Source organism: Colletes latitarsis, chromosome 2, assembly GCF_051014445.1.
Source record: "Colletes latitarsis isolate SP2378_abdomen chromosome 2, iyColLati1, whole genome shotgun sequence".
Taxonomy (NCBI): Eukaryota; Metazoa; Arthropoda; class Insecta; order Hymenoptera; family Colletidae; genus Colletes; species Colletes latitarsis.
The window spans coordinates 10,595,656-10,620,046 of record NC_135135.1 but is presented as its reverse complement, the minus strand read 5'-3'; the positions used below and the strand labels follow the sequence as shown (position 1 = coordinate 10,620,046).

Sequence of the window (24,391 nt, the reverse complement as noted above, 5' to 3'; positions counted from 1 at the left end):
TTTAAACATACACATGAAATTTCAGGGTAACATTTCTGGCCTGGAATTATACATTTCGGTAATGAATTTTTTTCTCAGAAGTGGGTAGGATTTCGGGGATATATGTATTCACCAAAAATGTTTATAATTGACCCTCGCAACCGAAAATAATTTTTCCAGAACGATTTGAAACTTCAATTTCGCCAAAAAATTTTCCAGTCAGTATAGAACTTTAAGCGTTAATAACTTTTTAACGAAGCCTCAATCAACAAATTGCATTCTTGATTTTCGTCTTATTTTGACCTCTAGAATCTCTCATTCAAATTTTCCCCAGAGTCAAATTCTTAATTAAATAATATATTATTAAAAGCAGCTATATTGTTTTTGTGTCTGGGCAACCAACACATATAAACGACCCTGTACCATGACGTGGCTGTAGCGCAAGATGGACGCAGTCTGACTTGAAAAGAGCAATTTTCCAAGAGTCTTCTGTTACAACCTAAGAGTTGCCCTCGAGTTTATGTCCACTAAAAAGTATTTTTCTCGAGAGAGCTTTGTCCCTTGTTGTTTCGCTCATTCTCTCTCCCTCTCGCTGCGGTTCTCTATTTTTAGCGGCACTTTTGTTCCGCGCGGGTTTCGTCCTCGCGACGCACGGTCGACTCTTCCAATTTTACAACGTTACGTGCACAACGGATGGCGAAACTAGCGGTCGCTAACTCCCAAAAAAATACACAAATTAAAAGCAGGAAGCAACGTTCCAAGTTTTTAGCAGAAACGAAACGCGTTCGCGATTTTATTACCTGCCTTGGCAAGCGTGGCCAAGAATAGCGGTCCTTAATCGCGTGTTTTCCGTTTTAAAACATTTTTCAAAGCGAGGAATCTGGCCACAGGACACGAGATACGTGTTTTAACTATTAAAGGAGAATAACTTTCAACGCAAGGATTCCCCTCACCCCTCTAAATATCAAATAATTCCTTGACACAAACAGAAGGGATGTGATCAAAGTTGTGAGTAAAAATGTCTCTTTGTTTAAACATTTTTTTTTTAAATTCTCTTTCTGTTTCACTATATAAAAATAATCACAATCTTGCGTCAAGGGATTGTGATCCAATTTGAAGTTGCTAATGCTTGCATTAAAAACTACATTTATTAAAGAAGTTTCTAAAACTTACATCCTAAAGTGATATCAATTTTTATAAAACTTTTGCACGGAACAGAAATAGTATAGACATATATTTTTATAAGCAATCGCCCATATTGGATGAGAATTTAAAGTTGGTGGCGAAGAACATATTTTGTTCGATATCTCCGAAACTATTATGTGTAGAATAAAAGTTTGCGTATAAATATTGTGTATTTTTGAACGATGAATTCAAGCATGTGATCAGTTTTTAAAAGAATCCATTTGTTCGAGTGATATATTATTACTAAGTTTTTTGTTAAAGATGCAACGTAAGCAGTGAGAATTCTAATTCACAGAAATTTCTAAACGAGCAGATAACACTAACTAAACGAAAATGGATCGTAGAGTAGCATCGAAACTAGCAGTAATCTGACAAATTTCGACGAATCGATAATACTTCATTTACCAGTGTTGCCAAACATAAATTTCCATTAGCATAGTTACACGACCGGACATCATCGATCGCGCTTTCAAGCAGTTGAGAAATGGTTTTAATATAATTTCCCCGACGATACGAAAGATATATTGGACACGAGGAGTACATTCAATTCTTACTATTGCTCAGATACTAATACGATTTATATCTTCCTCTAAGAACATAGATTGAACATATAGACACGCTCTGAAAGACTTTTTCAGCGTCAAAACAATTTTCTTCTTTTCGTTTCCATTGCCAGAAGCAAGATAATTACACATCCCGGTGGGAATAAATGGTAAAAACACCGTTTCGATGGAGATAAATTGTACATCGACACGGTTGCGTGCCTCGAATGTCTCTGGTCTTGAAATACAGCGAAAGAAAGTTAACAAAACTGGTTTTGTCCTTTTCGAAAACAAACACAAAAATCCTAGAACCAATTCTGAAACTTCTTTCTCAAAACTGGAAATATTTTAACATTTTGATTCCAATTCTAAAACGAAATAACTTCTTCGCCATTTCTCAGCCATTATCGTTTCTATCATAATTTATAATATGCATTATAAATGAATACTTGATTATAAAAGAAATAACTTCATATAAGAATATCTTATCCTTAATCCAATTACTTGTTTAAATATTATTTAAATTTCGTTTTAAATGAAAACCTTTCTTTGAATGGCTGGATTTGAAAAATCTAAAAGATCCCTAATCCAGCTTTATAGACATACCTTACGATTTCTACTGTTCTACGGGTCCACTCGCAGCTTCGCGGTAGAATATGTGCAAAATGCGGGCTTCGTTTCGCCACAAAAAGGCGACAATCTCACACACGAAAACTGTAAAACATAATTTAAATTCTAAAGCGCAAAAAAAAAAAATTAAATCGAGAAAGTGAACTTTCAAAGAGGAAGTTTTATACGTTTTGCGTGAGATAAGTACAGAATATGAGTATGCAAAATGAATATCAGAAAATGAGATTGATAACAAAATGATAGACTAAGCAATAGAGAACGTTTCCAAAATCCGCGAACGACATTCTAATTGTTGCAAAGTTATACTGCTGCATTTTCCTTTTAATAAATTTCAATGGCTTTTATTAATATAATACGCAAACATCTTTTTCATAACACAAATGAAGTTAATTTAAAACTGACTCCAATATTACAATAAAAACATGAAATATATTTCACTATCTTATATTACATTTTATTTACTTTCAATTATTCTAATGACACGTGAAAACATATAGATTTCGATAATTGAAGTAATTTCGAAAACTCTTACGAATAATTGTAGAGAAAAAGTTTCTGATTCAACGTGTGAAGAAAAATTAATTGTGAAAGCCAATATAACAAGAATTCAAAAATAGAGTTATATGTTCTTATTTCATCCATCTACAATGTAAATAAACATGTATTCGAACGAGTTATTCGAATAAATTTTTAGAGAAATTCTTACTCAATTACAAACAATTTCTTACTCGAATAAATAATTATTCTTCGAAACAAATAAAATGTTATTCCTAGTTGTTATTCTGAAGAGAAGACACTGACGGTATGCGATGTATTTTCCGAGTTTTTGTCGGATAGAAAAATAAGAGATAATAAATAAGCGAGGAAGGAGAAAGAAATACAGGAAGATGGTAAGAAAGGTGAGAAGTTTAAGGGTGATTCGAGGGAAACTCGGTTTTAACAGACGAAAAAAGATGCAGAAGAAATTAGAAGTACGAATCTTTTAGAGATTAAGGCAAATCTTTCTACTTTCGAGTAAAAAGGGAGATTAATACCGATCCAAGGAAGAGAGAAGAAAAAGACAAATCCCCTAGAGGATAGGGAATTCGGTATGGAAACGAAGGACAAAAAAATGAAGGAGTATAAAGGAAAGAAGCATCCAAGCATTATTAAAATGAACGAGAAGGAAAGAGGAAAGAAGATGACCAAGAGACCAATACTGTTTGAAGAGATAAAACAAAGACTTCAAACAGTGTCTAAGAATCTGGGAGGCAGGAAAGAGTCGTATGAGTCTACAGTTTAGAATAATAACTCAGTAAGAATTGAAAGAAATATTATATAAAGTTTCTGAGTAAATGTTTTGTTTTACACCACTCGATTTTTACGCGTGGGGAACTTTTCAACAAAAAGTCTAGAAAAGTGACTTTAAACGAAAAACAGAAGCAAAGAATTAAAAATGAGATGTGTTAATTCTTTGTGCGTTAATTAGTAGCTGCTTTCCCAGATTTCTGCTCGTTTATCACGGAACTTTGATCTAAACGAAATTCATGTTCGAAGTAATTAATGTGATTTTTCTGGCCCAATAGTTACACAAGATATAACATAAAAGTAGGAAATTTCTTTAAGAACATCGAAGATTATATTTAATAGTACAACGAATAACATCTTAAAATAGAAATATGTAATAATTTCAATTTAAATATCTAACGAACGATAATCAAACAAGAACTGTTACCGGGGAAAATTTTTATAGTAAATATGATAGTTTGAGAGCATCGTCGTAGAACACAAAGAAATTGAAAGAAAAATCGTCGTAGTTGATAAGGGAGAGAAGAATGAAGAAAATTACCACCATCGTGATATTGAAGTCCACTGAGAGGAAAACGTCCAGTGTAAAACCAAGCAAGTGTAGTAAGAAATATAGGTTATGTAACATTAGTTCGAAAAATAAGTACTAAATGAAAAGAATGGGTAAAAAGCAAAAGCAAGTAAAGTGTTATCTGTAACCAAATTTAAATTAATAGTAAAATCAGGTCTAAAATTAGAATCTACAATTCTGTACTTACCAAAAACTACCACAAAACGAAAGATTAAAGTCTTTTCTTTAGAACAACCTTTTTAAAAGTTCATGTGCAATCTATATTTGCCATTTTATTCCACTTAAAATGTTTACTATACCAGTATTTTCCATTTTTGTGTAAGTTTCTAGTTGTGCAGTTTGCTTTACGACGCGACGACGACATTTCGAAAGGCATTGCAGCGCTACCATGCGACCAACGTCAGCAACTTGCACGAATGATCACAAAATAAATCGAAAATTACTGAACCAATTTCAACCTATTTCAAAAACTGAATGAACTGTATGAGTATTTAATTAACGTGCAAAACTGCCAACTCTCATTCAAGAAAATTAAATTTCGATAATTCGAAAAGAATACCTTCCGGAATATATAATTCCATATCTTGCCGCTAGACGCGCTATTATCACATTTCATTTTAAATCGATAACTTTGGAAAAGACACTGAAATAAATAATCTTTAAGCTCTAAGCAGCTCAATAATTATAACATATTCTTTCATTGCTCTTATACATATCTACTGAAATTTATTTCACGATTAAATATTAAATGAATGTTACCCTGGGCTAGATCATGGCTCTGTCGGTACAAAGTATAACCACAGACAAAGTATACGAGTAGACCTTTCTCCCAATGTATTTTATCGGGGCTCTAGGGCCCCATTACCATTTCCGTATCACTCGCAATGTTACCAACAGATTTAGAAACAAACACAAGAGGAAGTGAGACAGAAAATGAAATTACATAAATTTTAGTATTTTTTAACGGAATGAAAGCTGTACGATCCAGAATTGAGCATCAATTGATTAATTTCATTGGAGTAATCAATCGATTAATATTATTTAAAAATTTCAAGATTATTAAAATACGTAAGGATGTACCTCATTGACAACTCCACCGCAAATCCTCTATGTTTTATTTTAAATTGTAATACACCAGGCTGATTCGTGATGCTGATGCACGTACTACCAGTGTTATACTTGAGGCATTCTACATATACGTCGCAGCTCTACAAACAAACGTGATCAGTGACTATACGCAACGCTACACCAAAAGTAAACGCGAGGAATATAACCGATCGCAACTCTAAAAGTAATCAAAATCAGTTCATTGTATTTGCAACGCGATAATACCTACATTTCGCAACACTAATGCAATCCGAAATTAGTTTGTATACGCAACACTACCCTGAAAAAAAACGCGAAAAATTTTCACCATTCGCAACTCTAAAGTTATCTATAAATCTAATTATTTGCAAAGATAACTAGGCAAGCAACACGAATAATTTGTACTTCGTAACGCTAATAGCAAACCGGTATTAATTCTTACTCGCGACACTACTCTGAAAGCAAACGCGAAAATATTCATCGTTCGCAACGCTAAAAGTAATCGCGATAAATTCAAATTATGCGCAACGCTATTTTTAAAACAAACGCGATCATTTGAATTTCGCAACACTAACGCAAACCACGATCTGCCCCAAAGTACTGGCTGTTGATCTGAAAAACTACAAATACTACAAATACAGGCGAATATAGTGACACAGTAGGAACATGGAATAACTTTCCATCCTCATCCGAAGATGAAGATGAACAGCCATTTGTTGCAGCCCACTCTTGAAACAATTTGTCAGGGCCTCTTCGACTCCATCGAGTCTCTTCTTTCTTCGGCGGTCCTGCCAAAGTCTGAAACTTAATACTACGCTCGAGATTCCGTGCAACATACAGTCCTTCAACGATACGAGGAATCGTTATCAGAACAGATGTGGCGGAATTCGAGCGGGACGAGCGTCTCGGGAAACCTACCGCGGGCGACCACGACCGCGAAGAGCGACTGTAAAGTCGCGCGATTCCAAGAATCGAAAGTAAAACCAAAACAAGCGGTACAATCCGCTTGTATCGGCTAACGTTTCGACCCTCAAAATCGAACTACAGGAATAGATTTGCCACAGAAATAAAATCACTGACAACTCTATCCTGACCCTACCTACTTACATCTAACACACACACCAGAAAGTAAGTTACCTACCTACCTAACCCTATATTTAATAAATTGCAAAACTCATTCTCGCAAACAACCACTCCACGGTTCTCACACATAATGTCCGGGCACAAAAACCTAAACTAGGGAGGAAACCCCGGGGTTCCTCCGACACCCGGCATCGTAACAACATTCACACTCTAAGGTACGTACCATTTACTGAAATCGGCTAACAAAAACTAACGACCATTGCGTATTTTTGATATATGAATATATAAGCATTTACGTAGAACGTGTTAATGTGCATAATATAGTCTTTAATAAAATATAATATACAGGGTGTTCGGCAACCCCAGGGAAAAATTTTAATGGGGGATTCTAGAGGCCAAAATAAGTCGAAAATCAAGAATACCAATTTGTTGATGAAGGCTCCGTTAAAAAGTTATTAACAATTAAATTCAAAAATTTCAAATCGTTCTGAAAAAATTATTTTTGATTGCAGAGGTGATTTATAAGCATTTTTGGTGAATAGACATATTCCTGAAATCCTACCCACTTTCGAGAAAAAAAATCGGGTAGGTGGAGAAATTTTTCGGTATAATTAAAATTTTTCAAATCGTTCTAAAAAAATTATTTTCAGTTGCAGGGGTCAATTGCAAGTATTTTTGGTCAATAGACATAACCCCGAAATCCTACTCAGTTTCGAGAAAAAAATTCCTTACCGAAAACATAATTTCTGGCCAGAAATGTCTGCCCGAATTTTTATGCGAATCTTTAAAACGTCATAACTTCTGAACGGATTGAAGGATTTCAATGTTTAAAAAAGCAAACTACGCGTATTTTAGTGAAGAATATGTAGAAATTGCAAAAATATTCGAAAAGTTGATCCTTGACCCCGTAATCTGAGAAAAACCCATTAAAAATGGTACAATCTTCAAACAGCTATAACTCCTACAATAGTGAATATATCTCAATGAAACTTTTTTCTGAAGTATAGCTCATGAGTACCTACAAAAAAGTATTACACAACTTTTCTGTAGGGTGTCAAATAAAATTACTAGAAATCAAAAACGAATTTTTAAGAAAAATCGACAAGGGGGGTAGTGCCTAAATTTTTCGGCGAAAAAAAAAAATTTCAAATCGTTCTAAAAAAAATATTTTTGACTGTAGGGGTCAATTTCAATCATTTTTGGTGAAGAATCATATCGCCGAAATCCTATTCATTTCCTAGAAAAAAATTCGAGAAGGTGTGAAATTTTTCGACAAAATTAAAAAATTTCAAATTGTTCTGGAAAAATTATTTTCGGTTGCGGGGGTCAATTACAATAAGTTTTTATGAATAGACCTACCCCCGAAATCCTACCCACTTTCTAGAAAAAAATTCAGTACGGGCGGAACTTTAAACGTTAATAACTTTTTAACGAAATCTCCATCAACAAATTAGTATTCTTGATTTTCATCTTATTTTGGCCTCTAGAATCTCCCATTAAAATTTTTCCCAAGAGTCGCCGAACACCCTGTATATAAAAATATAATATATAAAATTGAAAAGTTAATCTATTAAGCATTTCATAATGTTACTGTTGTGTATATTATTATTATAATTTATGAGAATCTAGTGTTACAAAATTCTGAACTGCAAAATAATGCACTTTTGAAACGACGTATTTCTACAGCCTAACCACACACTCACATACATGTAGAAAGTACGTCGCGCACGATACATTAGCATTGTCAGCCGCACACATATAGATTATTATTATAAATCTAAGTCATCGTGCCCATTGCCTTCTCTCACGCAAGTAGCACCTGGGCACTTGAGTGAGTTTAGGCAACGAACACGGAAAAATATCCTGCAAATCCTGAACTAGAATAAATGATTATAATAAATGCTAGCGGATAACAAAAAAATATTTATTTATTCTTTTGTATTTTATTTCTTGTACTGCACTTTCTATTTGTCATAAATGAAGAGCAAAAGTTTAATATACACTAATAATTAAATATATTACTACTAAAGAAAATTATTCTGAATAATATTGAATTATTTAAAAGAAAAGACTTTAACCAAAACTTTACAATAAAATAATTTACTTTGATGGGAAATTATTGAAACAAACTACTTAAAATATTCAACCCTCGGGCAATTCTGTCGTCAAAGCGTATTTTTTAAACAAGCAAATACATAGTACATAAAGCTTGACTAAAGAATTGACCCGTCGCGAAATGTCTTTTTGTACATAAATTGAAACATCAAATTTTTCAATACATAAGACTTTAGTATTTTCCATACAAAGCCATTAAGTTACATTTGAATGTGAGTCGCGAACAATATAAAAAACAGTCTGTGTTCAACATCAATAATCATCATTGAATATATGATGTAATTACAAGTCAAAGAATTTCCATATTCAATTTATATTATATTATAACTAATTTGTATTATAACCATTAGCTACTCTATGTTATATTTTCATGTCATATTAAAAATCGCGGAGTACAAAAAGACCCTAGCCTAAACTAAAAAATAAAACAATATACGTATGTATGTTCCGACGCACGGGTATAAAAAATAGCCGCGATCACTATATTCGCCAAAAATATCAAGTATACAACCAGTCACCCGTGTTGATTCGGACCTTTCGTCCTACAACATGATTAGGGACCGGAGGAACAAAAATCGTAACTCACCAACCGTTGACTACGATGACGTAATACCTCTGGAACGATGACGATGATGCTGCCCAGTGGAATACATCAGCAAAGTCATCTGCATGGTCCTGCTGAATCCCAGGATGTAAGGATAAAATCTATAGTCTGCAAAGCACAAAAAAACAATTATAATCTACCGTAAAAATGATATACATTTAATAAATTAATATTAAAGATATTAGGTTCAAAACTAATCATAGCTTTTTGATAATTTAACAAATTTTAAATCAGTAATGAAATTTGAAAATATTTTTGTCTAAACGTGTGTAGAATAAAGTAGGATGATACTTACGTTTTTTATTTGTAGACTTTCGTTCAATATACACATGTTGTTCTTCAGTGATGAATTGATTCTAACACCGGCATCGAGTGATTTTAATTTTTAAAGGAAAAATGAAAACGAAATATTAAAGAAAATGGTAAACTAACGCGACCGAAAATCATAGTCGGCGGACAAGAGGCTCTACTGTCGCGATTTAGAAAGCAAAGAGCCACGATGCTCTGGAAAAAATATATAAATGCGCAATATACACTGAATCGACCTTCGCGTGTGTCTAAAGTATAAACGAAACTCTATTCGAAGCAACTGTGCTTCGAAAAACAATCAACTAATCTACGCAACAAACACTGATTCTACCGACCGCATTGCACGCGGTCACTAAAATTTCTGAAAGAAAAGCTGAAATTGGAAATGAGAAATAATTAAATAATCACTCTGACATGTCTATTTATAGATTTGGTATTAAATTTGACCGATAAAAACACAAAAATATGTAAACATATATAGGTACAAACTCACTTGTTGTAATGGAGTTGATTTCCCCAATATTCCATTTTCAATTGCTTCCATTTGCCATTTCCAAACATGGCGTCGATTGTATGCCGATAGCGTCCCTTCCAGTCGAACTCGACAATCAAAATCTGTAACAGCAATAGATCACATATTACGATTCAATATATTAAAATAAATGTACCTATAACTTAATTAAACATTAACTGAACCCGAAATGTGATCCAAGAATTGCTAATTACGTTTACAGACATTGTAATTGACGACGATTATGTATGGGAAGAGCACGTGCGAAACAGATCAAACATTTTCCGCGATTCCGATTGACTTGAACGTCAGAAACGTATTAATATTAAATAAAAGCACTAACAGACAGCAAAGGAAAGTACTACGAGCGATTTGAAACATTAAGATGACAATAATTAAAAATTACGTACCTCATTAGACGCGAAGCCTGTCACTGCATCTCATCACACGAGTTTCCAGAGAACGAATGACGGACAGGAACGGACGCGTCTCTCGCGCGGGCCAATGGGTGGGGAGCAGTAGATCTGTATTTATACTAAGAAAAGGTTATGCCTTATATCTCGAATAACTGAAAATAAATAAAGTAAATACGTAAAATAAATACAAAAAGATATCAAACGAACAATTAATTAATGATTTATTGTCTTTATATTCTTGTGACGTCACAATGAGTAACAGCCAATCACAGGCGTTGCTTGAACATCGAATATCGATCTGTTAATCGACACATAAGTAACTAGATCGATTGAAATATATTAATTATCACTATTTTAATAAATGCTTTTCATATAAATTGTGTGAATGCAACAACAATAGATAAATAATATGTATAAAATATACAAAACTATTAATTTTTCACGATGTTTTTCTTTTGCGTCATAGGACTCCCACTAAATACTGTTCCTGTCTGTTCTTCGTTTAAACCTATTTCTTATGTATTCTATAATATTCTTTAAAAATAATTTTATTCTTACCATTGTTAGTATTCCTAAGCCAAGGACAATAATGCGATACGTTTCTTATCTTTTGAAAGCTCGGCCAGGCTGTGTTTATATTCTCGGACGCTTCTCGATTTCACCTTGGAGATGCGCTCATGAATTCCTGGTCTGCGTGACACAAACACTGTTGTTTTATGCATCTATACTATGCATTGTCTGTGCCCTTAATCCGTGGTGTTACGAAAAAAATATTGCGTGCGACATCTACTTCACACGTCGTTTATGCCTGTAGAAAACTTCTTACCAAACTGTGTCAAGTTCAATGTTATCGACACTGCGTCAAAGAAGGTTGGTAATCTAGTGAGAATTAAAACAAATATCTTTAGAAAATTTAGTAGAAACAAAAGAAACTTTTATATGAAAAACTGATTGAAATGTACATTGAAAGTTAATACTTACACATTATATGGTTAGAATTAATATATTTTAATTGATTTAGTTACATATGCAACCAATAACAGATCGATATTAGATGAGCCAATGACAGCTTCTCATTGTGGCGTCACAGTAGTATAAAGATTATAAATCAGTAATTAATTGTTTGTTTGATGTCTTTTTATAATAATTTTAATTACTTCATGTATTTATTTTATTTATTTTCAATTCTTCGAGATATAAGGTTTAACCTTTCTTTCAAAGATACACATCGAGAGTCGAGACGGACTAGGTGACTCCCTCACTCCACTCCCCACTCCTCGCGCGGGAGATGCGTCCGATCCTGTTCGTCATTCTTCGTTTGGAAAGTGGTGTGATAAGTGCGTTGACAACTTCGCGTCTAATTAGGTATGCATTTTTTATTTTTAATTGTTTCTGTTCTTTTTGTCATTCTCCATCGATGCATTTATACAATATTAATAAGTGTCTGTTAACAAATTTGTGTTTTATTACTGTTAGAGCCCGTAAGTACAATTCAAACACATAGGACGCTCAACTACGGTCAAACGCGTTTTTCATTTTTAACCGTTTTTATTCTCTTTGTCATTCTCCATCGATGCATTTATACAATATTAATAAGTGTCGGTTAACAAATTCGTGTTTTATTGTTGTTATAGTCCGTAATTACAATTATAACTCATGAGACGCTCAAGTATGGTGAAATTACGGTCACGCAATCGACGCGATGCCATAATGCTTTGAGAGTTTGTGGACACATTTCGATAGGAAACCTATATCTATGCGAAAAGGAGTATCTGGCGATGCTCACGTGCGAAAAATGTAAGTATCCTTCGTATTTTGTTCCGAGTACGCTTAAAAAAAATTGTTTAATTCAAATTTTTCTACGTCAAATTTTCAAATACGATAGAAACCTTTTCGTTAGAACATTTACTCTTTCTTTCTACAGAATCCTGACATCTCATCATCCTACTTGTGGATCCAGAGAAACTCGACGATAATTTCGCTGATGACATTGATGCTGACTTCGTTGCTGAGCTCGCTGATGACTCCTACTAGCCAACATCGTTGGCTGAGTGCTTGCATTCTACAATTGGTGAGTCGCATGTGATTTTTGTTCCTCCGGTCCCTAATCATGTTGTAGGACGAAAGGTCCAAATCAACACGGGTGACCGGTTGTATACGTAGTATCTTTGGCGAATATAATGACCGCGGGTATTTTTTATACCCGTGAATAGAAACGTATGTACATTATTTTAATTTGTAGTTCAGGTTAGGGTCTTCTTGTACTCTGTGTTTTTTAGATATCATAAATAAATATTTTACAGAATAATAAATAGTTTTTATTAAGAACATTTATAAATGAAAATATATTAAATATTTTCTTTACCCATTTTTTACTTTTATTTTAAAAATGACGATTCTAATAATACCGTAGGTATATGGAATATACAGTGTGTTCGGCCACCGCGGGGAAAAATTTTAATGGGGGCTTCTAGAGGCCAAAATAAGACAAAAATCAAGAATACCAATTTGTTGATGAAGCATTCGTTAAACAGTTATTAACGTTTAAAGTTCCGACCGTACTGAATTTTTTTCTCGAAAATGCGCAAGATTTCGGAGGTATATGTATTCACCAAAAATGATTGCCATTGACCTCTGTAACTAAAAATAATTTTTTTAGAACGATTTGAAATTTTTTAATATCGTCGAAAAATTTCAGCATCTACTTGAATTTTTTTCTCGAAAATGCGTAGAAATTCGCGGGTATGTTTATTCACCAAAAATGATTGTAATTGACCCTTACAGTCAAAAATATTTTTTTTAGAACGATTTGAAATTTTTTTTTTTCGACGAAAAATTTAGACACCTGTCGATTTTTCTTAAAAATTCCTTTTTCATTTTTAGTAATTTTGTTTGACGCCCTACAGAAAAGTTGTCTAATACTTTTTTGTAGGTACTCATGAGCTCTACTTCAGAAAAAAGTTTTATTGAAATATATTCACTATTGTAGGAGTTATGACTGTTTGAAAATTGGGCCATTTTTATGGGGTTTTTCTCATTTTGCGGGGTCAAGGACCAACTTTTCTAATATTTTTGCGATTTGTACATATTCTCTACCAAAATACGCGTAGTTTGCTTTTTTAAACATTAAAATCCTTCAATCCGTTCAGAAGTTATGACGTTTTAAAGATTTGCATGAAAATTTGGGCAGACATTTCTGGCCAGAAATTATATTTTCGGTAAGGAATTTTTTTCTCGATACTGAGTAGGATTTCGGTGGTATGTCTGTTGACCAAAAATGCTTGCAATTGACCCCTGCAACTAAAAATAATTTTTCCAAGACGATTCGAAAGTCTTTTTTTTCACCCGAAACTTTCAGCACTTACTCGAATTTTTTTCTCGAAAGTGGGTAGGATTTCGGAAGTATGTGTGTTCACCAAAAATAATTGTAATTGACCCCCGCAACCGAAAATAATTTCTCCAGAACGATTTGAAATTTTTGAATTTAATTGTTAATAACTTTTTAACGAAGCCTCCATCAACAAATTGGTATTCTTGATTTTCGTCTTATTTTGGACTCTAGAATCCCCCATTTAAATATTTCCCAGGGGTGGCCGAACACTCTGTCTATTATTGAATATTAATTGTTTCCTTAATCATTACAAAATATGATGTATTTCACGTATGAGAAGACAATTCGCGACTGGTAGATTTTTGAGTCAAAGTAACAAGCATTGTATACTATTTTTATTTTTCTTTAAAACTTTGACGACAGAATCGACCGAGACTATATGAATATTTGAATTAATAGTTCAATAAAATTATTTAAACAAATACTAAATAAATAATATTAATTTTTAATGAAAGTGTTTCCTTTTACATAATTAAATTTTAATTACAATAATTTTCTTTAATAATAACAATTTTTACATTTTAATAATAACGTGTTTTGTTTTTAATACATTCAAACAAAAAGTTGAGTTATTTTAACTGGAAATGAATTGAAAAATGCCGTCTCTGTTATTTATTAACCATTCTTTCTAGTTCAGGATTTGCAGGATACCTTTCCGTGTTCATTGCCTAAACTCACCCAAGTGCCCAGGTGCTACTTGCGTGAGCGAAGGCAACGAGTACGATGACTTAGTTTCTAAAAATTCCTAATAATATCTATGTGCGACTGACATTGAGTTAGTGTGTCGTGCGCGACGCAATTTCACATGTGTGTGTGTATGTGTGGTTAGGCTGTGGAATTGCGTCGTTTTAAAACTTCAATATTAATAAAATTCTATTTCATCTTGCTCATACATTTTGCATGTTCAAAGACAATAACATAAAATATTTAATGAAACGTGGATACAATTAATTTCTTGATTTTAAACAGCAGAATGCAGAAAATCATTTTATCAAAGCTTCTATTATTTGAAAGTTACTTGAAATACGCAATGATCGCTAGTCTTTGTCGGTTGATTTCAGGTATTGGTACGTACCCTAGAGTATGAAAGTTGTGTGAAATGTTCGGGTGTCGGAGGAACCCCGGGGCGTCCTCTCTAGTGTAGGCTTTTGCGCCCGGACATTATGTGTGAGAACCGTGGAGCGTATGTTTGCGAGAATGAGTTCTGCAATTTTTTAAATATAGGGTTAGGTAGGTAGGTAACTTGCTTTCTGGTATGTGTGTTAGATGTAAGTAGGTAGGGTCAGGGCAGGACTGTACAGGTCCTGTACCTGTAGTTTGATTTGGAGAATCGAAACGTTAGCCGATACAAGCGGATTGTACCACTTGTTTAGGTTTTACTTTCGATTCTTGGAATCGCGCGGCTTTACAGTCGCTCTTCGCGGTCGCGTTCGTTCGCGGTAGGTTCCCCGAAACGCTCGTCCCGCTCGAGGTTCTCTGCATTTGTTCCGGCAACGCATTGCACGGAATCTCGAGCCTAGTATTAAGTTTCAGACTTTGGCAGGACCGTCGAAGAAAGAAGAGACTCGATGGAGTCGAAGAGGCCCTGACAAATTGTTTCAAAAGTGGGCTGCAACAAATGGCTGTTCATCTTCATCTTCGGATGAGGATGGAAAGTTATTCCATGTTCCTACTGCGTCACTATATTCGCCTGTATTTGTAGTATTTGTAGTTTTTCAGATCAACAGCCAGTATTTTGGGGCAGATCGTGGTTTGCGTTAGTGTTGCGAAATTCAAATGATCGCGTTTATTTTAAAAATAGCGTTGCGCATAATTTGAATTTATCGCGATTAGTTTTAGCGTTGCGAACGATGAATATTTTCGCGTTTGCTTTCAGAGTAGTGTCGCGAGTAAGAATTAATACCGGTTTGCTATTAGCGTTACGAAGTACAAATTATTCGCGTTGCTTGTCTAGTTATCTTTGCAAATAATTAGTTTTATAGATAACTTTAGAGTTGCGAATGATGAAAAATTTTTCGTGTTTTTTTTTCAGGGTAGTGTTGCGTACACGAACTAATTTCGGATTGCATTAGTCGAAGTCTGAACCACACAGTTTTCATTCCGTTAAAAAACTAAAGAATTTCTGTCTCATTTTCTCCTGTGTTCATTCCTATAGCCTGTTGGTAACGTTGCAATTGACACGAATGTGGTAATGGGGCTGTAAAGCTCCAGAGATATGGTCAGAAAAAATACATTGGATTCTACGTCTGCTGGTATACCTCGTCTGTGGTACAGTCACAAACGAGGTATACGAGTAGAACTTTCATTTAATGTATTTTTTCGGCCTATTTTTATGGGGTCTTGGAACCTCATTACCATTTTCGTGTCATTCGCAACGTTACCAACGGATTCAGAAATGAATTTCCCTTCCATAGTCAACTCACATGTATTTACGCACACGCTACAGGTGGCTGTCCATCAATACTAATTCAGTGAATAGTTTCTCAACTGACCGCCATCCATGAGAAGAGGACGCTAAAATCACCTCCGAATTTTCAGGTCGGTATGGCAGTCAGCGGGGGCGACGAATATCCATAAGGTGAAAGGTATACAAGTAGATCATACACCTTGTGAACTTTTCTGGCCCCAGCTGACTGCCATACCGACTAAAAAATTGAAAGGTGATTTTAGCGTCCTCTTATCATGCATGGCGGTCAGTTGAGAAACTATTCGCCGAATGAATATGGTAAGCAAACAGATTGTAGGATGTGAGTAAATATATTTGAAATGACTATGAAAGGGATTAAAAAAGGTGATCGTCGTCATTTCGCCAAGAAACGTGAGCTAAAGATCGGTTAATTTAATAATAAAACCTTCAAAGCTGACGAAATTTTTAACGCCCTGAAACTTGTAGCATGTTTAATGTGTCAGGCACAGTTCATATAAAGAAACAAACATATTTAAATCATTTTGTACTTAAAATACGAATTATACATGTAAATTTTGTACTTCAACGATATAAAATACCTTCAAATTTACATATATAATTCTCTTGCCAAGATGTCATAAATTTTATCTATTCTTTAATACAATATTACAGAAATAGTTGTTATTTATGGAACTTCACAGCGAGACACTTACCATTCTGCTAAGGAACATCCTAAATTTGATATCCAATCGAAACAGTTTTTGTCAGGAAAATTTTTCAAAACACGTTACTTTTTCATTAGGAAAATTTAATATAAAAGATAATAATAAATTATTAAATACACTATGTATAAATATTCGATTTAGCATCAACAATATAAATATCTGTTTGATAATACTGAACAATACGAAAATAATTTTATTACTATTATTGTCTTTCATTAAATACCTATTTGCTAATAGTGATCACTTCTCAGGAAGATACAAACAGTTTCCTTAAGTGGATTGATTATCACATGCTGCGCTTCGAAATTACATGATCGCGTATCGCCTTCGAAATGGCAGAGTGAGAAGGTACCGTGGATTGTCAATAAATAACTAACGTTCTAAATAAATAATCCCATCGTCGACGTTTCATGAATAAATAATAAATACTAACGCTAATGATCGGTGAATGCAATAAATAAGTTCATGAATAAATAATTTAAATAATGCGATATCGACAACGCTCGTTTCGCAATGGCCGGATTATCTCCGACGATTATCGCGTATGACTTCAACGATTGTTGTCTAGTCATGCACACCGTGACACGTCCACGCTTCTCGCAGTTAACCGCGAGCAAGAGGTGCTAAATGAATTTACATTGTACGCTCGATAGAAATTTGCAACGTTCCCGTCGATGGTGTCATGCTTGATTATCGTTTCTTCGTTTCCTCGACACGATTTTATCGTTTTCATCTACAAACTGAAACAGATCACCGCTCGTTCTAGTCGTTGAAAACGTGCCTCCAAGCGTGCAGGTAGTCTTTATACTTGAGAAGAATGCCCCAATCGCGGACGAGTCTTCTGGTGTCGTCCACTGGCTCTCTTTCGACGTTGCTCATGATGCTTCTTTCCACCCGCGACGGAACCCGCAGAGACGGATGACCGAGGATGTAGCTCTCCACTTCGCATAGCATCATCATTAAATAAGACTGAGTCGCACTCAGGGCCGTGTGGAGCTTCGAATTCGTCTCGTCGTCAACCAATTGCTCGAATGCAACCGCGAACTTCTGCAGGTCCAAGTGCAGCTTCGGAAAGTGGTTGATGATCTGTAAACAAAACTGTCGTTCAAGCACATTCGTTGATCGTCGAACATCGAACATGTTCTTTTTTAATTTATTATGTTTTGTTACTTTGCTGACCGGTCAGTAGTATATTCGTGCTTTCATCCCTGAACTTTGCTGACCGATTAGGAGTATACTCGTGCCTGCACTTACGTTAGTTTATACAGGGGTTTAAATTATTATATCAGCGTGTTTTTACTACAGAGATATTGTTGGAGAACACTGGTCTGTGATACTGTAAGGGAGAATCGCGGTTTGTCAAAATCACTGAAGAAAAAATTGAGAAACCTTTGAAGAGGGAAAATAACATTTTTGCGTAGAGGATCCACTTGTTCTTGTTACATGAAAAGATGCATTTAAATTTGACTGCGATTATAATTTACAAAAATGAGAACATGAAATACAAATATCTCCTGCTAGGAGTAACTAGAGATCGAGTAATTGGCAATGCAATTGAATACAGTACAGATTCTAATAGTTCTTCTGGTATCTCTAAAAGAGCTTTAAAGATTCACCTTTGAGGCTATTAAGAAAATTTTAAGACTATATTTTAGAACAAAGTTGTGAACCATTGTGTGAATCTAAATACTTATACCATAATTGAAAAAATGATTAAATATATTTATAAATAAAGTCCACTAAAGTTTAATTAAATGTTTTCATTTCGTGTTCAATTGCTACACTCGGGAGACATTAGAACAGAGACATCTGCAGTGCTTGCCGTTTAAAGTAATGGAGATTAAACAGCATCAACTATTATATAGATATTTTTAATGGGCCCAAGTATTAGATCTATGCAAAAGTTTTAGTCTTTTTTCTTATAGATAGTATATTGCAAATTAATCTTCGAAATATTTTCCTCCATTTTGTACAATTTTGCTTCAGTCACCTTTTGGCTAAGTTTCTTTTGGAAGCAATGAAATCATCGAGCCATTTTCGTATTTCTGTAACGTCTCGAAATTGGTATTCGATTAAGGAGTACTACATTCACAATCTATCCACGAATTTTTGCATTTGAAAATTGCGTAACAAGTAGCATTCTAGAGTTCATATCCCACTACCGTTTTCACTGCTATTTTATGAACGTATCGTTAAAAATCGACAATGAAGTTTCAGATAGACGAAGTTTCAGATAGACTAAACAAATCCACAAAAAAAAGAAATATTTGAACGCTTGAAAAGCGGATTAAGACTTTTGCATACACCTAATAGTAAAGGGAATTGCGAAAAGCTAGATGGCTGCAAGGGTCGGTTTAGGCTCGAAATATCCTCGATCAGCAAAATATTAAGGATTAATGAGGTTCTCAAAGAGGAGAAGAATTTTTTTTACTAAGGAAATTTACTTTAGAAGGTGGAATTGAAAATTTCGTAGCAATTTCGTGACAAGTAGCATCCTAAAGTCCATACCCATTTATCGTTTTCACTGTTATTTCATGAATTTACCGTTAAAAATCGACGATGAAGTTTCAGATAGACGAGTACCAAATAAATCCATAAAAAAAGAAAAAAATTTTATTTCTTTCAACTAATTATATTTGAACGCTTGAAAAGCGGATTAAGACTTTTGCATACGCCTAATAATAAAGGGAATTGCGAATAACTAGGTGGCTGCGAGGGTCGGTTTAGGCTCGAAATAGCCCCGGTCAGCAGAGTGTTAAGGATCAAGGAGGTCGCGTCGTCGGAAGAACGCGTCGATGCAGAATGACTGTAACGGTGTTAAAGGGGCGGTGGAAGGGGTGGGAGGGCGAGTATCGGGGAGTACCGGCGTTATCACGATGCATTATCAGCGTACACGCATCGCGACGGAGGACAAGCGGGATTACGCAGTCGCGCGACCCGGCTAACATGAACGGCGCGTACCCCGTAGTTGCATTGCGCGCGCAAACCTCGAACAGCCGCGCGCGATTCTGTTCGCCTGCTACTTTATAATAATTACCGTCTCATTAAAATTTGTTATTTAACGTTGCGTTAATTAATTGCAACAGCAAATGGTCAACTGGTCGCGGAACTGAAAACGCGCGCGCGCCTCTGCAGTCGGGCTCACCTGTTCCGCGATTCCGTACGCTCGTGCTCTTCCGGTTTCTCGCGACACGACGCTTCTCCACGCTCGATGAATATTTATAGAAGGGGTTCGTCGTCGCACAAAAGGGCGATTATGCCCTCCCGGGAAAGTTAAACGCGACACTTTAACTTCTAATACGAATCTTTCGCTCGTTCACCCGTCGAAAGTTTTCGAGTTGTGCCAAAACTCTAGACCCCAGACTTCGTGCTCTGCTGTTTACCTTTCGTTTACCGGGATCGTTACAGGATTCGGTAAAAGAATCTCCGCCACCGCAAGCGGAAGAGATACTGACCGTAGAGGTCTATTGGATTACAAACGCAAGATAAACTTACCATTTGCGGCTTGGCGAGCCTCTTGATCATGTTCACGTCTTTCTTCCCGGGGACCCAGTTGGGGATGTATTGGTGCTCGTGAACGCCGATACGCACTCTTTCGTACAGGTACTCGTAGTCACGGTTCAGGTAATCCTGCATCGCCAACTGATGCTGCAGCCTCAGGCTCTCCAGACTGATCTTCACTTCCTCCTCCAAGTTCGCGAACGACGATCCGTCCGTTTCCATTTCACCGCACGGCAGGTGCCACATCGGCACCTCCGATCTCGTGGATCTTTTCGGCGCGCCGGAAACGACAGCCAGCACGGAGATCAACAGGCAGGAACGCGATAGGAACATCTTCGAGTCGATGTACGATTTAAAACTAAACGGTATCGGCGGTCGTATCTCGTCGAAACGGAGCAAGTGATTTCGCGATGTTAGCGATTGACGGGAGATCGTGAACTGAGATTGTCAAACTCTCGTGCTTCCAGCTTATATATGGCATTGTGTAAACAATCGAACGTGTACGTACGCATGGTCGACGGTGGGGTGGCAGCTTATATTTTGTCCAGAGTTTTTCGCTGGTCTGGTGGAGCCCCGCGTAATCGCGGTCGTGCCTTCTTCTAAGTAACGGATCTATCGAAAATATCGTCCAGATATCCAGATAATGGCGCACGCTGGTAAATGGCTGCATCCTGAAAATAATTACTGCGTTAATGTTTACTACTTAGCTGTGCAAACGCGTCGACGAGCCTGTTGCAATAAACGCCGCGTTATTTACAGCCCCGCAATCGATGTGGCGTCGCGACTGATTAGGTGTGTCACGTCGCGAAGCGTAACGATCGTTGTAACATTTTTTTTCCTCTCGTTATTGCAAATGCATTCTGCGTTCTTCTTCTGCGCCGCATGGTCTCTGACTTCCGTAAACGGCAAACGGTTTACCGTCCTCGATCGATTCTGTATTTTTGCCAAAATTTCTAATTGTTTCTATCACAACGTAGATCGTTTTCACTGATACGTATCCGATTTCCAGTATTTTTCTGAGAGTGTAGCTCGACCCAAGCATAATATCCAAATTTATCTGTATGACGTGGTCGCGTAAACGCGAACACCTCTATTGGTCGGGCATCGAGGATTTCGCGGATTCTCGCGTTTACGTTCCCACGTTCGAATTTTCTTCGAAAAACGGGAAATACCTGTCATCGTGCAAGTATGGCACTCGAGCTCACCGGGGAAAGTAGATACGGTTCGTCAGAAGTGTTTCGGGGGCCTTGTGCGCCATGCAGACGCAAACATCGCAATATTTGGATTGTGATTCAACCGGGAAAGCCGCGCCGTCGAGTGTCAAAAGCCTCACATCCGCGGGTTCACCTAAACGTGCCGTGTATCAGCGATCTAATCTACCAGATAGGATTAAACGCCACGACCATACCTAATAATTCTGAATCATCGCGCGGAACGTATCGATACGCTAGTTCGACTCGAGATGCAAACTAACGACAGTTTTAATATTATCTTGCCGAAGCGGGGCAAATTCAAACCGATTTCGTTGCAAGCAGATTAAAACGGAAATTTTGAGATATCCGTAACAGAGATTTTCGACGATATAGCGAACGTTTTGGTCGATTCATACGAAGACGGTTTTTAAGAAAAGTTGACGTCAGAAGGCCAATACTTTTGCGTTTAAGTACAGCCTGTAGACTGAAGCGCAAAAACTTCTGAATGAAGTCGACGTAACATACGCATCCTACGTCGACACTAATCCTACGTAATATGTTATAAGTATGCCGTATAAGGCGATACTATAATTAGACAGTCGGTGAATTCACCGAACTGAGATTAGGTCTTCTCGTCTCGGATTAGAACGTGACGGAATTACGTGCGTTCGAGTACATAAAAATCCCGTGCAAGCAAACAATAGCTTGATTTGCGCGAAATCTGCGTACGCGTTTATGGCTCGATCGATATTGTTCGATAGAAACGTACCTAGCATGTTTCTTTTAAATTAAAAATAAACAAATAATTATTTTATTTGAATAATTATCTTGAAGAAATATTTGTAATACTAATTTCGCATCTATTTATGATTGATCAATTTTTTTCTAGATCAAAAACATCGATTTTACGATATTAAGTTATAACGGAGGTTATCATAAAACATAGCTTTCTAGTTTTGAATTTATCTAGTGATGGATTACTATGGGGAAACACGCCGATTTTAATGAAATTTATGGCAGATGTAGTTTTTGAACATGCACTTTGAAAGGGTGAAAATAGCGCTCAAAATGGAGGCGCTGGAAATATATTTTTCTATTTTTAAATTGTATGTTTTTAAACGAAGAATTTAATTCTATAAGAAGACGTAAAAGAAATCATTTCTGTGAACATTATATGGAAAGTTGGAATTTTCTAATTAATTTCGTTCACTCTTTCGAAGTGAAAAAAATACGTGTCAAATATTTATGCAAAAACTACTACCCATTTCCTAAAACTAAAATCGGCGTTTATGAGCTCGATACTTTTTTTTATTAGTGGTTTATTGCAATATTTTGCTGTGTGCAATATTCGGTTCTTTTGATACAAAATATCCCTCCTATCTTTATTAGAGGTATTATTGCGGCTCTTTCTATCTGCTCAACCTGAAAACAATGTTTTCCTCAAAATTTCCACGTGTTTATGAATTGTACAGTTCTGTACGCCAAGTATCATCGATAAGTATTATAAATAAACGTTTGTAATGGCACGAGTATTATTTAACCATTTCCGTATGCTATCAAATAATTTAAATGATATAAAATCAACGCACTGGGAAAAATATCCTTTAAGTAAACATTATATTAACATTATGTTAACATTATATTTATATTTTTTTTAATCTTTGCTTTCTATAATAATAAAAGCACTTTGTCTGGTACATACTTTTCGTAAAGTCCTCGCAATAACATGATTCAACAAAATGTATATAATTCTAGCAATATCGAGATTAATATCGTGACACTTTTAAATAATACTCATTGTGTTTTTATATTATTCAAGAACGAAGTTTCTTGAAATATCACGTTATCATACTAGTTTTTGATGGTCTTCAAAATATTTCATTGAATACAATCACGTGAAATTCTCAAGTAAAACAATTTTGTACACAATTCTGTTAATGTTATTAAAAATTATCTTTTCTACCGAAATAAATTATAAATAACTGTTCTTCTTGATTGCACGCACCAAATATTACGAATAATAGTTGATATGTGTTCGAGAAAAACTAAAACGGTCCACATGAGACTAGCATCATAATCTTAAATGCGCATATGCCTATTAATGTTATCTTTGAATTTAGGTATCATACTTATTGTGCGTTTTTAATCGCATAATCTCCTCAATCGATTTTCAATGTTTCAACTTAAAAGTTTATTCGCACAAACGCGTACATTTTTTACCAGCAACACATTCATTTAAAACAATTACATTCAGAACATCCACGTGAATAAAACAGCAATTTTTTAAATACCATATAATAAATATCTATTTACTTTGAAAATTATCGAAAAAATAAAAATAATTTCTTACCATTTTTTCCTGTATTTTCGATATTATGTTTCATTGTAAAAGCAGAATTCTTAATATTCAAAATGTCAATAGAAGACGTAAAAATCACGCAGTGCTCTTGTATTAATCCTTTAAATGAAACGAGGATCGATTCGTGACAAAAACAATACATGCACAACAACGTGTAAAATATTTACATGAAAGTGTAAAGAGTAATGAGTATCGACTACAACTTTTCATCCCCTCGTGGACTCCTGATACTGGAGCCGGTTGTACATGAAACCTTTCGAGTTAAAAAAAATTAATAATTAAATAAACACGCGAGCAATCGAGAAAAATCGAAACGCGTTGATTAATAAACGATAAGTACTCGTTCGTTTAATAACTGATAAACATCCCTCGTAACCAAAGTTACAATCGTTTGCAGAAAGAATAATAACTAACAATTCTATAAATATAAAATCATCCGAGTAAATTTTTAATTCGGTGCATCGTTATTCGATTACACAATTACCGTTTTTGTTCTT

At 35.4% G+C, this 24,391-nt stretch overlaps 1 protein-coding gene across 1 annotated transcript; it reads right to left on the bottom strand.

Moving 5' to 3' along the window:
- Positions 1–17,603: 17,603 nt before the first annotated feature.
- LOC143348073 (uncharacterized) lies at positions 17,604–20,675 on the bottom strand. The gene is made up of 2 exons (XM_076777893.1): positions 20,337–20,675; positions 17,604–17,927 (listed from the first exon to the last, which is right to left on the bottom strand). The coding sequence occupies exons 1-2, from the start codon at positions 20,673–20,675 to the stop codon at positions 17,604–17,606; spliced, it is 663 nt and encodes a 220-aa protein (XP_076634008.1).
- Positions 20,676–24,391: the final 3,716 nt, after the last annotated feature.

Excerpts from the sequence above, each read along its gene's own strand:
- LOC143348073 (XM_076777893.1), bottom strand. The coding sequence starts at position 20,675 with ATGTTCCTATCGCGTTCCTGCCTGTTGATCTCCGTGCTGGCTGTCGTT. Across the intron at positions 17,928-20,336 it reads GGCTCGCCAAGCCGCAAATG|ATCATCAACCACTTTCCGAA; the intron begins GTAAGTTTATCT and ends TTTTGTTTACAG.